General features: G+C 38.3%; 1 protein-coding gene across 1 annotated transcript; it reads left to right on the forward strand.

Annotated features, from left to right (window-relative positions):
• The first annotated feature begins 2,702 nt into the window (after nucleotides 1–2,702).
• LOC136846741 (pantetheinase-like) lies at nucleotides 2,703–13,464 on the forward strand. Its single transcript, XM_067117916.1, has 8 exons — nucleotides 2,703–2,868; nucleotides 3,070–3,162; nucleotides 3,556–3,713; nucleotides 4,435–4,590; nucleotides 5,750–5,949; nucleotides 7,122–7,227; nucleotides 11,957–12,068; nucleotides 12,537–13,464. The coding sequence occupies exons 1-8, from the start codon at nucleotides 2,820–2,822 to the stop codon at nucleotides 13,421–13,423; spliced, it is 1,761 nt and encodes a 586-aa protein (XP_066974017.1). The 5' UTR covers nucleotides 2,703–2,819; the 3' UTR covers nucleotides 13,424–13,464.
• The last annotated feature ends 1,263 nt before the right edge of the window (nucleotides 13,465–14,727 follow it).

Below are 14,727 nucleotides of genomic sequence, written 5' to 3' on the forward strand. Positions count from 1 at the left end.
AGAACAGCTTGAAAACAAGAAGAGTTGGACTTAAAAGAAGAAGAAGAATTATGTAACTGATTTCAATGGACATTAAAATGTTCTGCGCAGTTCGGGTTAGACCTAATATATAATAATAATAATAATAATAATAATAATAATAATAATAATAATAAGAAGAAGAAGAAGAAGAAGAAGAAGAAGAAGAAGAAGAAGAATTATATAACTGATTTCAAGGGACGAGATATTCATCTGCGCAGTTCGAGTTAGACCTAAAATAATAATAAGAAGAATTGTATAACTGATTTCAAGGGATCATTAAATTCATCTGCGCAGTTTGCTTGCGCAGTTCACAGATGTGACAATCGACTTCGTAAAATTGTTCTGTTACGATAAGTAGTATTATAACGAATTACGTAGCGTCACCATGATTACGTTATCTCGCCTTGTTGATGGAGATACTATTTTCCTTTGTTATATGTGCATATTGCGGAGGTGTACATTTGGTGTCAACAGTGCCGTAATCTTCAGAAAATTCTACTCTTTTTGTTGAGATGCATTGGTGAGTGTATCTTTGTTTATGTTTACACACACACACACACACACACATATATTCCTTCACCATACCTTTCTTCCTTCTTCTTCTCTATCTTCTCCTGACAGTTGTTTCATAGTGCAACTGCGAGGTTTTCTTTACTACCTGAAAGATGCTTTTTTTTTTTTATTTGTTTTCCAATGGGACATCATCTTGAAGGCCATTGGTAGTTTATCTCTAAACGTCAATGTTTTCAACATTGCACAGTGGCTTTCAACACGACAGTGAAAGGGAATTCACAGTATGCATCATTCACACCATCAGACTTCGCTTCATAAAGTAGCTCTTTACCTTGAAAAATTGCAACGCCAATTTATATATATACAGTATATATATATGTATATATATATATATATATATATATATATATATATATATATATATATATATATATATATATATATATATATACAGTATATATCAAAACGGTCAGTCATTTTCGAATCAAAATTCGGAGCTCAGATGTTAAAATTATTCAGAAAATGAGCTGTAGTACTGAGATGAAGACTAAACGGAGAAAAAATAGATGATTTCAGTGGTCGATAGACTTATTTCTTTAACATCTTGACATCATATTTGTGCATTTAACTGTGTTATTATTATTATTATTATTATTATTATTATTATTATTATTATTATTATTATTATTATTATTATTATTATTATTCAGAGGATGAGCCCTATTCATATGGAACTACCCGACACAGACCATTGACCTGAAATTCAATCTTCCAAAGAATATTAAGGTGTTTATTAAGAATAAGTAAGAAGGGGTGAAGGGAAATGCGAAAGGAAGAGATCCCACTTATTAAAAAAGAAAAAAATAAATCAATGGATTAATAAACAGATAAAAATGTATTCTAAATTTAGCTGTCACGCCGAGAGACAAAACGAATAACAATATTATCATCAACAAAAAAACTGATGCGGAGATTGAGATCGTATTTTGGTGCCGTGTATAAAAATTTTGATATACACACACACACATATATATATATATATATATATATATATATATATATATATATATATATATATATATATATATATACATTTATATATATATATATATATATATATATATATATATATATATATATATATATATATATATATATATATATATATATATATATATATGTGTGTGTGTGTGTGTGTGTGTGTGTGTGTGTGTGTGTGCGCGCGTGTGTAAAATATCTTCTTGTTTGTTCACATATTCTTGAAAATTCAAAGATAGAAGAATAACAGGAAAAGTGAAAGAAGAAGAGAAAGAATAAAATATCTAAATACAAAGTAGATACCATACAAAAACGTGTGAAGTACAAGGGAAATGAGAGAAAAAAGAAGCAAACGGCATCTAGATGGAATACGGAAATAGACGATTCCATCAACCATCAATTTCAATTGCAAAACACTCAGTTAATGCACGAGCGAGTACCAGCAATCGATCGGCGAATTCGGTTGAGGGGGAACGAAATCGATCGAAACGAACGCGCCCAAACGCTGACTCACAACTCATGCTGACTCTTGGCTTTGTGCTGACTTGCGACTCAAGTCGACTCATGATTCACACTGACTCGCTACTCATGACTCACGTCGACTCACGGGGAATCGCGACTCACGCTGACGAGGAGTCGGAGCAGGAAGGACTCACCTCAGCCTGTCTCAGCGAATTCGGCGCGATAAGAAAAAAAAAAAAAGTCGTTCACGTAAGCGCTGACATTAGCTTATGCTTGAAAGGTCAGAAGTCGCTGAGAACAGCAAAACTTATATTCCATACTTCAGTTGTTTTCCGTACTTCAGTGATACGCCCCGTAGGCGGGGGGTTGTTGGTTGTTAGTGCGGCGCACTGCAGGCATCACCCCTCGGCCCCTACCTGCAACCCCTTTCATTCCTTTTACTGTATACCCGTTTTTAGTCTCTTTCTCTCCTGACAATTGTTTATTAGTGCAGCCGCTAAGGTTCTCCTTTTACACCTTTAATAAAACCTTCTTTGAACCCCGTTTCCCTTTCAGCGCTGAATGACCTCAACAAAGGTCCCAGCACTTGCTTGACCTTCGGCCTAAATAGTACATTCCATTGCATTCCTATAAATTATAAAATCATTTTGCTGGCAAGGCATTGAAAGATAATCAGTCTGTCCCTGAGGTGAATAACACCATCTGTTCTACTTCTCTCGGGGCACATATACGCTGCGATAAGCGTGAGAATATTTTATTGCGAATCATCCAGGTTACTTAAAGAGATGCGTCGAGTGACGGTTATTCTACACCCAGGTGCCGATGAAGACACAGGTACTGTTCTGCTTCCTGAGATTTCTATGATTGGTCTTTTCTTGTTCAAATAGAACTGGTTTATAGCGGTATATTTTCCAGAATGTTTTTGTAGCTTGAACGAGTGTGTGTATATATATATATATACGTATATGTATATATACAGATGTTCGGGCAAGCAGGGGGCAAAGTTGAATTCCCTAACCACTCCTTTCTTGGCAGTTATGGAGCCAAAACTGAGTTCCATCTTTGCCTTGGCGCTAACGATAGCAGCGGCTGTCTGTTGTCAGGCAGCCACTCCGGAGAGACTATCAGGTAAGTGGTCACTGAGGCTGTTGAAATTGCAGTTTCAAGTTGCATAACTGCTGCGAATCCATTGCCTTCTTCTTCTTCTTCTTCTTCTTCGCCTTACATGAAATGTTGATCCCTGTGTCTTCAGTGAATGTTAGTGTAATATGTAACGTAAATACAGAATCTACAAATCATTTCAATCGATCTATAATGTTACTGAATAACTCTCCCGCCCCAAAACATTTCAGTCGATGTATAATGTTATCTGACTTCATCATGCCCATTTACAAACGGGAAACTAAAATTACGTTTATATATCAAGTTGGCCTTGTACCAGAATGGCGTCCTCCGCCTCGATGAGCAAACTAAGATGAGAGGAAACTTAAAGACCTCGTTTTGCCCTCCATTTCCCCCCAGACGACGTCTTGGCCGCTAAAGATAGGGGCATCAAAGTGACGTACGTGGGAGCCGTACTGGAATACGAACCGTACGTTGACTGGAAAGACGGAGGCGAAGAGATAGTCCGGGAGAACTCCAGGATAATCGCCGAATACGCAGCTGAGGCCAAGACGAAGGTCTGTTGATTGTCTTGTCTCTCGTCAGAGCTGTCAAGGCTTTGATTGATGACAAAAAGGTGCCAGGGGATTTAGAATTCGTCCGTCATCTCATGTACGATCACCGTTGGGGGTTGGGGGGCGGGGGGGAAGTAGGGCCGTCGGTGCGCCTCAAGCCGGAGTTACTCAAGGTTCTTAGCGGCGTCCCTTCGGCCCGTAGCTGCAGCCCTTTCCATTCCTTTTTTTTTTTTTTTGTACCTCAAGTTCACTTGATTATATAGTTTGATGTATTCTGAAGCTTGATTATTAAGTTTACAGTGCTGTATTCTGATACTTGATTGTAGAGTTTATTGTTCTCTGAAACTTGATCATAGAGTTTTTTGTATTCTGAAGCTTGGTTTCATTATCTCCGTGGGAAGGTCAGTGACAGTACACATCTTGCTGAAGATGTAAATACAACAGATGTTTGCTTTATAAAACTTATCATCATCTCAGTTTGTCAGCCAGCATCGACAGAACCGCTTTTCTTTAATGTCCATATCGATAAGAGAAAAAAAAAATTGTATTTCGTTGTCATGTGAAGACCACAGAAGATGAATCATTGTGACTCTGATAAAGAGAAATGAGTACTTAAAAAAGATAAAAAGGTCTGAATGGACAGTAATAATTAATTGCTTTATGTGTTGTGGTGCTTATTTCTTTTAGATTTTTTTTATTCATTTTCTTTTGTTGCATTCTCAAGGGCGCGGACATCCTCGTAGCACCGGAGTATGGCCTGACCGGATTGGATATGCACTTTCTGCAACCGGAGGAAATGTTCTCCTTGATGCAATACGTCCCTGATCCAGGTCTCGGCGTCGTGCCCTGCACTACGCCAGTGGACCCAGCAAATGTCGTTGTTAGTATTCACACTAGCTTTATCTTTTCCTGCTTTGGGATATTTGATGCTTGCAATGCCGATTTTCTTCCTGAGGTTCTCATTCAATAAGAGAAATCTCTCATGCTTTTTTAGAATTGGATCTCTCCATATGTCATCAATTGTAAATTGTGTTGTATCTTACATCCTAATAAGTTTCGTTTGTTATGATAATAATCTGTCCTTCTTGAGAAATTCGGCTGTTTCGTCAACTCCGCAGTAAGCAATGGCTTCGTTTATTTATTAAAATATTACTGAAATAGGGAAAAATCAGGCACTCTCAACATTCTTGTTACAGCAGATCAAAAGTTCAACCTTAATTTTTTTTTTTTTAAGAAGGGTAGGCAGTTAGCAGAGATCAATTTGTGTGTTGTTTTTGCAGGCCGTTCAAGGTTTAAGAAATCAATTTGTGTGTTGTTTTTGCAGGCCGTTCCAGACTTAAGAAATCAATTAGTATCTTGTTTTTGCAGGCCGTTCCAGACTTAAGAAATCAATTAGTATCTTGTTTTTGCAGGCCGTTCCAGACTTAAGAAATCAATTAGTATCTTGTTTTTCAGACTTAGTATCTTGTTTTGTTTTGCAGGCCGTTCCAGACTTAAGAAATCAATTAGTATCTTGTTTTTGCAGGCCGTTCCAGACTTAAGAAATCAATTAGTATCTTGTTTTTGCAGGCCGTTCCAGACTTAAGAAATCAATTAGTATCTTGTTTTTGCAGGCCGTTCCAGACTTAAGAAATCAATTAGTATCTTGTTTTTGCAGGCCGTTCCAGACTTAAGAAATCAATTAGTATCTTGTTTTTGCAGGCCGTTCCAGACTTAAGAAATCAATTAGTATCTTGTTTTTGCAGGCCGTTCCAGACTTAAGAAATCAATTAGTATCTTGTTTTTCCAGGCCGTTCAAGACTCAAGAAACCATTTTGTGTGTTGTTTTTGCAGGCCGTTCAAGACTCAAGAAACCATTTTGTGTGTTGTTTTTGCAGGCCGTTCAAGGCTTAAGAAACCAATTTGTGCGTTGTTCTTCCAGGCCATTCAAGACTTAAGGAATCAATTCACGTGTTGCATATAGGTACATCAATTCGCGTGTCGTTTTTGCATGCCGTTTGAATCTTGAGAAGAAGCCTATTTGCTTGTTGTTCTTCCAGGCCGTTCGAAACTTGAGTTGCTCTGCCGTCGAGAACAAGATGTACATCGTGGTGGGTGTTGCAGAGGCCAGCCCTTGCTCCCCAGACGTCCGAAACCCCTACAACAATGCCATGGACACTTCGAGGGACTGCCCCAAATCGGGCTATATCCACTACAACACCCAGGTTGTTTTCGACAGAAATGGAGTTGTGATTGCAAGGTATAGTGGTGTGATTGTGAGGTACTGTGGTGTGATTGCAAGGTATAGTGGTGTGATTGCTAGGTAAAGTGGTGTGATTGCAAGGTATAGTGGTGTGATTGTAAGGTACTGTGGTGTGATTGCAAGGTATAGTGGTGTGATTACTAGGTATAGTGGTGTGAGTGCAAGGTACTATGGTGTGGTTACTGTACATCGTATAGTGGTGTAATTGCAAGGTATAGTGGTGTGATTGAAAGGTATAGTGGTGTAATTGCAAGGTATAGTGGTGTCATTGCAAGCTATAGTGGTTTCATTGCAAGGTACAGTGGTGTGAGTCCAAGGTGTAGTGGTGTCATTGCAAGGTACAGTGGTGTGATTGCAAGGTATAGTGGTGTCATTGCAAGGTGTAGTGGTGTGATTGCAAGGTATAGTGGTATGATTGCAAGGTATAGTGGTGTGATTGCAAGGTATAGTGGTGTCATTGCAAGGTACAGTGTTGTGATTACAAGGTGTTGTGGTGTCATTGCAAGGTATTGTGGTGTCATTGCAAGGTATTGTGGTGTGATTGCAAGGTACAGTGTTGTGACTGCAAGGTATAGTGGTGTCATTACAAGGTACAGTGGTGTCATTGCAAGGTATAGTGGTGTCGTTGCAAGGTACAGTGGTGTGAGTGCAAGGTATAGTGGTGTCATTGCAAGGTATAGTGGTGTCATTGCAAGGTATAGTGGTGTCATTGCAAGGTATTGTGGTGTAATTGCAAGGTACAGTGGTGTGATTGCAAGGTAGTGGTGTTATTGCAAGGTATTGTGGTGTGATTGCAAGGTACAGTGGTGTGATTGCAAGGTACAGTGGTGTGATTGCAAGGTATAGTGGTGTAATTGCAAGGTATAGTGGTGTCATTGCAAGGTATTGTGGTGTGATTGCAAGGTACAGTGGTGTGATTGCAAGGTATAGTGGTGTAATTGCAAGGCATTGTGGTGTGATTGCAAGGTACTTCCTATTACTTTACGTTACTTCTTTCATATGAACGCCACAATATTTTTTGGAAGTTCGAATTACTGTCAGTTTCCCGTTCCGCGCCGAAAGACCTCATCAGAGGTCGTCGCAACGCTTTCCGTTTCAGGTCTGAATGACCTCGTGGGTCCCAGCGCTTGACATTTGGCCTAAATTCTATATTCCTTCTTCCTTTGCAGATACAGAAAGAAAAATCTGTTCGTGGAGCCATCGTTTTACCCTGGGTTGGAACCTGATGAAAGCGCCCTTTTCACGACCGATTTCAACGTCACGTTTACGCTACAGGTGGGAAAAGAGGCTGTTCTTGGGATTGAGAGAGAGAGAGAGAGAGAGAGAGAGAGAGAGAGAGAGAGAGAGAGAGAAACAAACACAAGGCTCCACATGTATTGCAAAACCTGTATGATACAAGCAGTGTGATGAGTGTGAGTATATTGTAACGCCCTCAAACTGAGAGAGAGAGAGAGAGAGAGAGAGAGAGAGAGAGAGAGAGAGAGAGAGAGAGAGAGAGAGAGAGAGAGAGAGAAACACAAGGTTTCACCTGTATTGCAAAACCTGTTAATTAACCTTTCAGGGGAGTGATCTACACTTTTACTAACGAAATGGCAAAGGTATATATTAGCCTGTTTATAACGCAGACAACATTTTTTTTTTTTGAGCAAATGTTTTGATCCCAAATTACTTCTGTTATTACAGGTCTTCTTTATAGATCCTACCCACGTCAAGGGTCGGACTGCAAAAATAAATAAATAAATAAATAAAAAAATAAAATAAAATAACCGACCTGTATTTTTTCTGTGTGAGCTCTTGAGTAAAATTATGAATCTGTATAAAAATCTGTAAAGCTTTCATAGGTTTGTGCATTTATAATAATAATAATAATAATAATAATAATAATAATAATAATCTCATAATCACACAAGTCACTGAAATGAAGAAATCCGCAATGATATTGTAAATACATATTAAAAACATATCTAAAATTTATGTTTTTAGTATATATTTCCACTAACAGAATCGTGGTTTTTTTCACAAATAATAATAATAATAATAATAATAATAATAATAATAATGTTCATACATTTGATTTGGCGGAGTTTTTAATTATGCATACTTGAAACGTCAGTTGTGTAGATATTTGAAACGTCAGTTTATAGATACTTGAAACGTCAGTTGTATAGATATTTGAAACGTCAGTTGTATAGAGACTTGAAACGTCAGTTGTATAGATATTTGAAACGTCAGTTTATAGATACTGAAAACATCAGTTTTATAGATACTGTAATATCAGTTGTGTAGGTGCTTAAAACGTCAGTTGTATAGATACTATTTAGTTGTATAGATGCTTAAGAGGTCAGTTGTATAGATACTATATCAGTTGTATAAATGCTTAAAAGGTCAGCTGTATAGATACTGTATCAGTTGTATAGATGCTTGAAAGGTCAGTTGTATAGATATTTTATCATTTGTATAAATGCTTGAAAGGTCAGTCGTATAGATACTGTATCAGTTGTATAGATGCTTGAAAGGTCAGTTGTATAGATACTCTATCAGCTGTATAGGTGCTTGAAAGGTCAGTTGTATAGATACTGTTCAGTTGTATAGATGTTTGAAAGGTCAGTTGTATAGATACTGTATCAGTTGTATAAATGCTTGAAAGGTCAGTCGTATAGATACTGTATCAGTTGTATAAATGCTTGAAAGGTCAGTCGTATAGATACTGTATCAGTTGTATAGATGCTTGAAGGGTCAGTCGTATAGATACTGTATCAGTTGTATAGATGCTTGAAAGGTCAGTTGTATAGATACTGTATCAGTTGTATAGATGCTTGAAAGGTCAGTTGTATAGATACTGTATCAGTTGTATAGATACTTGAAAGGTCAGTTGTATAGATACTGTATCAGTTGTATAGATGCTTGAAAGGTCAGTTGTATAGATACTGTATCAGTTGTATAGATGCTTGAAAGGTCAGTTGTATAGATAATCTGTCGGTTGTATAAATGCTTGAAAGGTCAGTCGTATAGATACTGTATCAGTTGTATAGATGCTTGAAAGGTCAGTTGTATAGATAATCTGTCGGTTGTATAGATGCTTGAAAGGTCAGTTGTATAGATACTGTATCAATTGTATAGATGCTTGAAAGGTCAGTCGTATAGATACTGTATCAGTTGTATAGATGCTTGAAAGGTCAGTTGTATAGATACTGTATCAGTTGTATAGATGCTTGAAAGGTCAGTTGTATAGATACTGTATCAGTTGTATAGATGCTTGAAAGGTCAGTTGTATAGATACAGTGTAGATCTTGAAAGGTCAGTTGTATAGATACTGTATCAGTTGTATAGATGCTTGAAAGGTCAGTCATATAGATACTGTATCAGTTGTATAGATGCTTGAAAGGTCAGTCGTATAGATACTGTATTAGTTGTATAGATGCTTGAAAGGTCAGTTGTATAGATAATCTGTCGGTTGTATAAATGCTTGAAAGGTCAGTCGTATAGATACTGTATCAGTTGTATAGATGCTTGAAAGGTCAGTCGTATAGATACTGTATCAGTTGTATAGATGCTTGAAAGGTCAGTCGTATAGATACTGTATCAGTTGTATAAATGCTTGAAAGGTCAGTCGTATAGATACTGTATCAGTTGTATAGATGCTTGAAAGGTCAGTTGTATAGATAATCTGTCGGTTGTATAAATGCTTGAAAGGTCAGTGGTATAGATACTGTATCAGTTGTATAGATGCTTGAAAGGTCAGTTGTATAGATACTGTATCAGTTGTATAGGTGCTTGAAAGGTCAGTTGTATAGATAATGTATCAGTTGTATAGATGCTTGAAAGGCCAGTTGTATAGATACTCTATCAGCTGTATAGATGCTTGAAAGGTCAGTTGTATAGATACTCTATCAGTTGTATAGATGCTTGAAAGGTCAGTTGTATAGATAATCTGTCGGTTGTATAAATGCTTGAAAGGTCAGTTGTATAGATACTGTATCAGTTGTATAGATGCTTGAAAGGTCAGTTGTATAGATAATGTATCAGTTGTATAGATGCTTGAAAGGTCAGTTGTATAGATACTCTATCAGCTGTATAGATGCTTGAAAGGTCAGTTGTATAGATACTCTATCAGCTGTATAGATGCTTGAAAGGTCAGTTGTATAGATAATCTGTCGGTTGTATAAATGCTTGAAAGGTCAGTCGTATAGATACTGTATCAGTTGTATAGATGCTTGAAAGGTCAGTTGTATAGATAATCTGTCGGTTGTATAAATGCTTGAAAGGTCAGTCGTATAGATACTGTATCAGTTGTATAGATGCTTGAAAGGTCAGTTGTATAGATAATCTGTCGGTTGTATAAATGCTTGAAAGGTCAGTTGTATAGATAATCTGTCGGTTGTATAAATGCTTGAAAGGTCAGTCGTATAGATACTGTATCAGTTGTATAGATGCTTGAAAGGTCAGTTGTATAGATAATGTATCAGTTGTATAGATGCTTGAAAGGTCAGTTGTATAGATACTCTATCAGTTGTATAGATGCTTGAAAGGTCAGTCGTATAGATACTGTATCAGTTGTATAGATGCTTGAAAGGTCAGTTGTATAGATAATGTATCAGTTGTATAGATGCTTGAAAGGTCAGTTGTATAGATACTGTATCAGTTGTATAGATGCTTGAAAGGTCAGTTGTATAGATACTCTATCAGTTGTATAGATGCTTGAAAGGTCAGTTGTATAGATGCTTGAAAGGTCAGTTGTATAGATAATGTATCAGTTGTATAGATGCTTGAAAGGTCAGTTGTATAGATAATGTATCAGTTGTATAGATGCTTGAAAGGTCAGTTGTATAGATAATGTATCAGTTGTATAGATGCTTGAAAGGTCAGTTGTATAGATACTCTATCAGTTGTATAGATGCTTGAAAGGTCAGTTGTATAGATAATCTGTCGGTTGTATAAATGCTTGAAAGGTCAGTCGTATAGATACTGTATCAGTTGTATAGATGCTTGAAAGGTCAGTTGTATAGATAATGTATCAGTTGTATAGATGCTTGAAAGGCCAGTTGTATAGATACTCTATCAGCTGTATAGATGCTTGAAAGGTCAGTTGTATAGATACTCTATCAGCTGTATAGATGCTTGAAAGGTCAGTTGTATAGATAATCTGTCGGTTGTATAAATGCTTGAAAGGTCAGTCGTATAGATACTGTATCAGTTGTATAGATGCTTGAAAGGTCAGTTGTATAGATAATCTGTCGGTTGTATAAATGCTTGAAAGGTCAGTCGTATAGATACTGTATCAGTTGTATAGATGCTTGAAAGGTCAGTTGTATAGATAATCTGTCGGTTGTATAAATGCTTGAAAGGTCAGTCGTATAGATACTGTATCAGTTGTATAGATGCTTGAAAGGTCAGTTGTATAGATACTGTATCAGTTGTATAGATGCTTGAAAGGTCAGTCGTATAGATACTGTATCAGTTGTATAGATGCTTGAAAGGTCAGTTGTATAGATACTCTATCAGCTGTATAGGTGCTTGAAAGGTCAGTTGTATAGATACTGTATCAGTTGTATAGATGCTTGAAAGGTCAGTTGTATAGATACTCTATCAGTTGTATAAATGCTTGAAAGGTCAGTCGTATAGATACTGTATCAGTTGTATAAATGCTTGAAAGGTCAGTCGTATAGATACTGTATCAGTTGTATAGATGCTTGAAAGGTCAGTTGTATAGATACCGTATCAGCTGTATAGGTGCTTGAAAGGTCAGTTGTATAGATACTGTAACATCAGTTACACAGAGTTTATGTTCAATGTCTGTGTTGCCTGATTTAAATAAGTAAAATAATTCCACATTTTTAACAGCCTGTAGAAAAAGGTCATTCGTGATAATTGCGAATTTTAATAAACATTCATTTCCTCCCCATTTTAGGTGAATTGAAAATGAGGTGCATTCCTCAAGATAGATGATTTCTTGATAAGTTCTGTGGACTGAGGAGAGCAAACATTTTTCTTCTTACTGTTGCAGATTTGCTTCGACATTGCCTTCCTGCATCCTGGGTGGTTCAATGTTCTAAAGTACAGTGTACATGACGTGGCCATGAGTACGGCTTGGATTGATATTCTTCCTTTCTACCTAGGTAATGAAAAAACATTGTTGTATATGTATATATAAATGTACACATATATATGTGTGTGTGTGTGTGTGTGTGTGTGTGTGTGTGTGTGTGTGTGTGTACAGTCGATCCCCGAATATTTGCGGCTCCGGGTTCGTGGACTCACCGATTCGTGCATTTCCTTATGGAACATGTATAGACAGTATTCGCGGAAAATTCACCTATTCGCGGTATTTTTCACTGAGAAATATTCACTGATTACTGTATTTTCGTATCATTTTCATGACTAAATGCAATTTTTGTGATAAAGCTATTTAAGTACTCGGGTATAAGCATTTTAGATGGTTTTTTTGTGTTTGAACTATCAAAATAAGCTGTTCAAAGCATTTTTAGCTATTCGTGGGGCGTTGTGGTACACGTCCCCCATGAATACCGGGGGTCGACTGTATATATATAAATAAATGTATATATAAATGAGCTATTTTCTTGCAGCAACGTCAGTTCAGAATGCGTGGAGCCGAGATATGGGGGTGAACCTTCTAGTGTCAGGGTACCACAGCCCGGAAAATTCGAAGCTGGGCTCTGGGATTTACCGGGGGTTGACCGACCGGGAAGTCACCTACGTTGCCGATGTGGATTCTGGATCGAGGCTCCTGATTTCGGAGGTGGACACTTTTGCGTCTGAAGAGGAGCACTTCTTGGGAGGTTCCAGAAGGGAGCACGGAAGAAGCAACAGAAGTCACAAGCCGTTTGATGCAGAGGAACACGGCAGCAGAAGGCAGAAGCCGTTTGATGCAGAGGAACACGGCAGCAGAATTCAGAAGCCGTTTGATGCAGAGGAACACGGCGGCAGAAGCCAGAACAGACACCACGCCATCTACTTTGACGACGTTTCGAAGTATGCCAACGTGCCCCTCGTGCACGATGGAGACGCCCTCCAACAGGCCGAGGCCTGTCACGCCGACGGCCTCTGCTGTGAACTCTCCTACTACCCGACGGGGAAGCTCAACTACAGCCTCGTAGCCTACAGCGGGCCGGTTCTGGGAGATCTGCCCTCCTTCCACATCTACTCGCAGATCTGCGCCGTTCTCTGGTGCCAGACGAATGACGTCAGAACCTGCACGCACGTCGAGGAAGGGCTTCCGGAAAGCGACACCTTCGGAGCATTCGAGCTGAGTTGTTCCTTCGACACAATCTGTGTGTACCCTACTTTGGTCTACAGGAACTTCAGCCTCGCTGAAAATAGTCTGTACAGCGTCTCTAGTTACCCAAAACTCACTGTATCCACCGAGGGTCCTGTTTCTGATTTGCTCGTCGCCGGACTGTATGGGCGCTGGTATTCGCGAGATGATGGATGGGGAAATTCAAGTTTCTGCTGAATGTGCTTTTATCAGTCAATGAAGTGTCAATGATTACCTCCTGATTTCGTTTTTCTTGTCACAATATTTCAGTTGTAATTATCTTGAATAAGTGTTTCCCCTCTTTCTCTATGTATGTATATATATATATATATGTGTGTGTGTATGTATATATTTTATATATATATATATACATCCATCCATACATACATAATCTACTCCCCTAGGTTGCACTTAGAGTTGGCAATTGGCAAATCTCTTACACAGAGCTTTCGGTGCTATTAATGCCCCGTCTCGCTAGGGAGACCGAAAAAGAAATAGAAGGCAAAAGAGCGGAAATACCAAGAAAAATATCGAGTTGCCCGTGTCCTCAGCTCTTCAGTGATTCTCACCGTTGTGATCTAAAGGAATAAGTGCTATAATTCCCTGTGGAGCGATTAACACCTTTGTAACAAGAGGACTTCATGGTGGAAATAGTGATTCTCCGTTTTGCCCCCTCGACGCTCAACATGGTTAAGCTAAGTTAACAAATGGATCTTTAAGTTGAGGAGGAGGAGGAGAGAAGCGGGACAGACGGGAAGAAGAAGAAGAAGAAGAAGAAGAAGAGAGAGAGAGAGAGAGAGAGAGAGAGAGAGAGAGAGAGAGAGAGAGAGAGAGAGGGGAAGTGGAATGTAAGAGAGAATCTCCAATACCAGGAGTATCTTAAGACATCCTGATAACCCTTTTAATTTTCACGTCCTGAATGATAGGAGAGAGAGAGAGAGAGAGAGAGAGAGAGAGAGAGAGAGAGAGAGAGAGAGAGAGAGAGAGAGCCATGAATAATTGATGCGAAATAGACAAAGCTGAAAATGGGGGAAAGTTCGCCGGAGGGGGAAGGGGGCCAGATTTGAGGGAAGAGGGATCCCTCAATATATCTCAGCCCTCACTTTTTGAAAGGAAAGACTGATGACTCCCAGATGGAAAAGGACAGAGAGAGAGAGAGAGAGAGAGAGAGAGAGAGAGAGAGAGAGAGAGAGAGAGAGAGAGAGAGAGAGAGAGAGAAAGGAGACGGCTGTCATAAGATGTCTTGAATGCATACCACATACTCAAGAGCAAATGTAAATACACAGTGGAATATTTGAATATTTTTGTTTAAATACAGAGAGAGAGAGAGAGAGAGAGAGAGAGAGAGAGAGAGAGAAGGAAACGGGTGTGATCAAATAAGTGTCTTGAAAGAATAATTCTTACTCAAGAATAAATGTAAATACAATTTGGAATATGTGAATATTTTTGTATAAATGCTTAAAAATCAAGCATACTTTGCTGAAGTCCTTTAGATAAGATAA

The sequence above is a fragment of the Macrobrachium rosenbergii genome, chromosome 15 (genome assembly GCF_040412425.1).
Source record: "Macrobrachium rosenbergii isolate ZJJX-2024 chromosome 15, ASM4041242v1, whole genome shotgun sequence".
NCBI classification, from domain to species: domain Eukaryota; kingdom Metazoa; phylum Arthropoda; class Malacostraca; order Decapoda; family Palaemonidae; genus Macrobrachium; species Macrobrachium rosenbergii.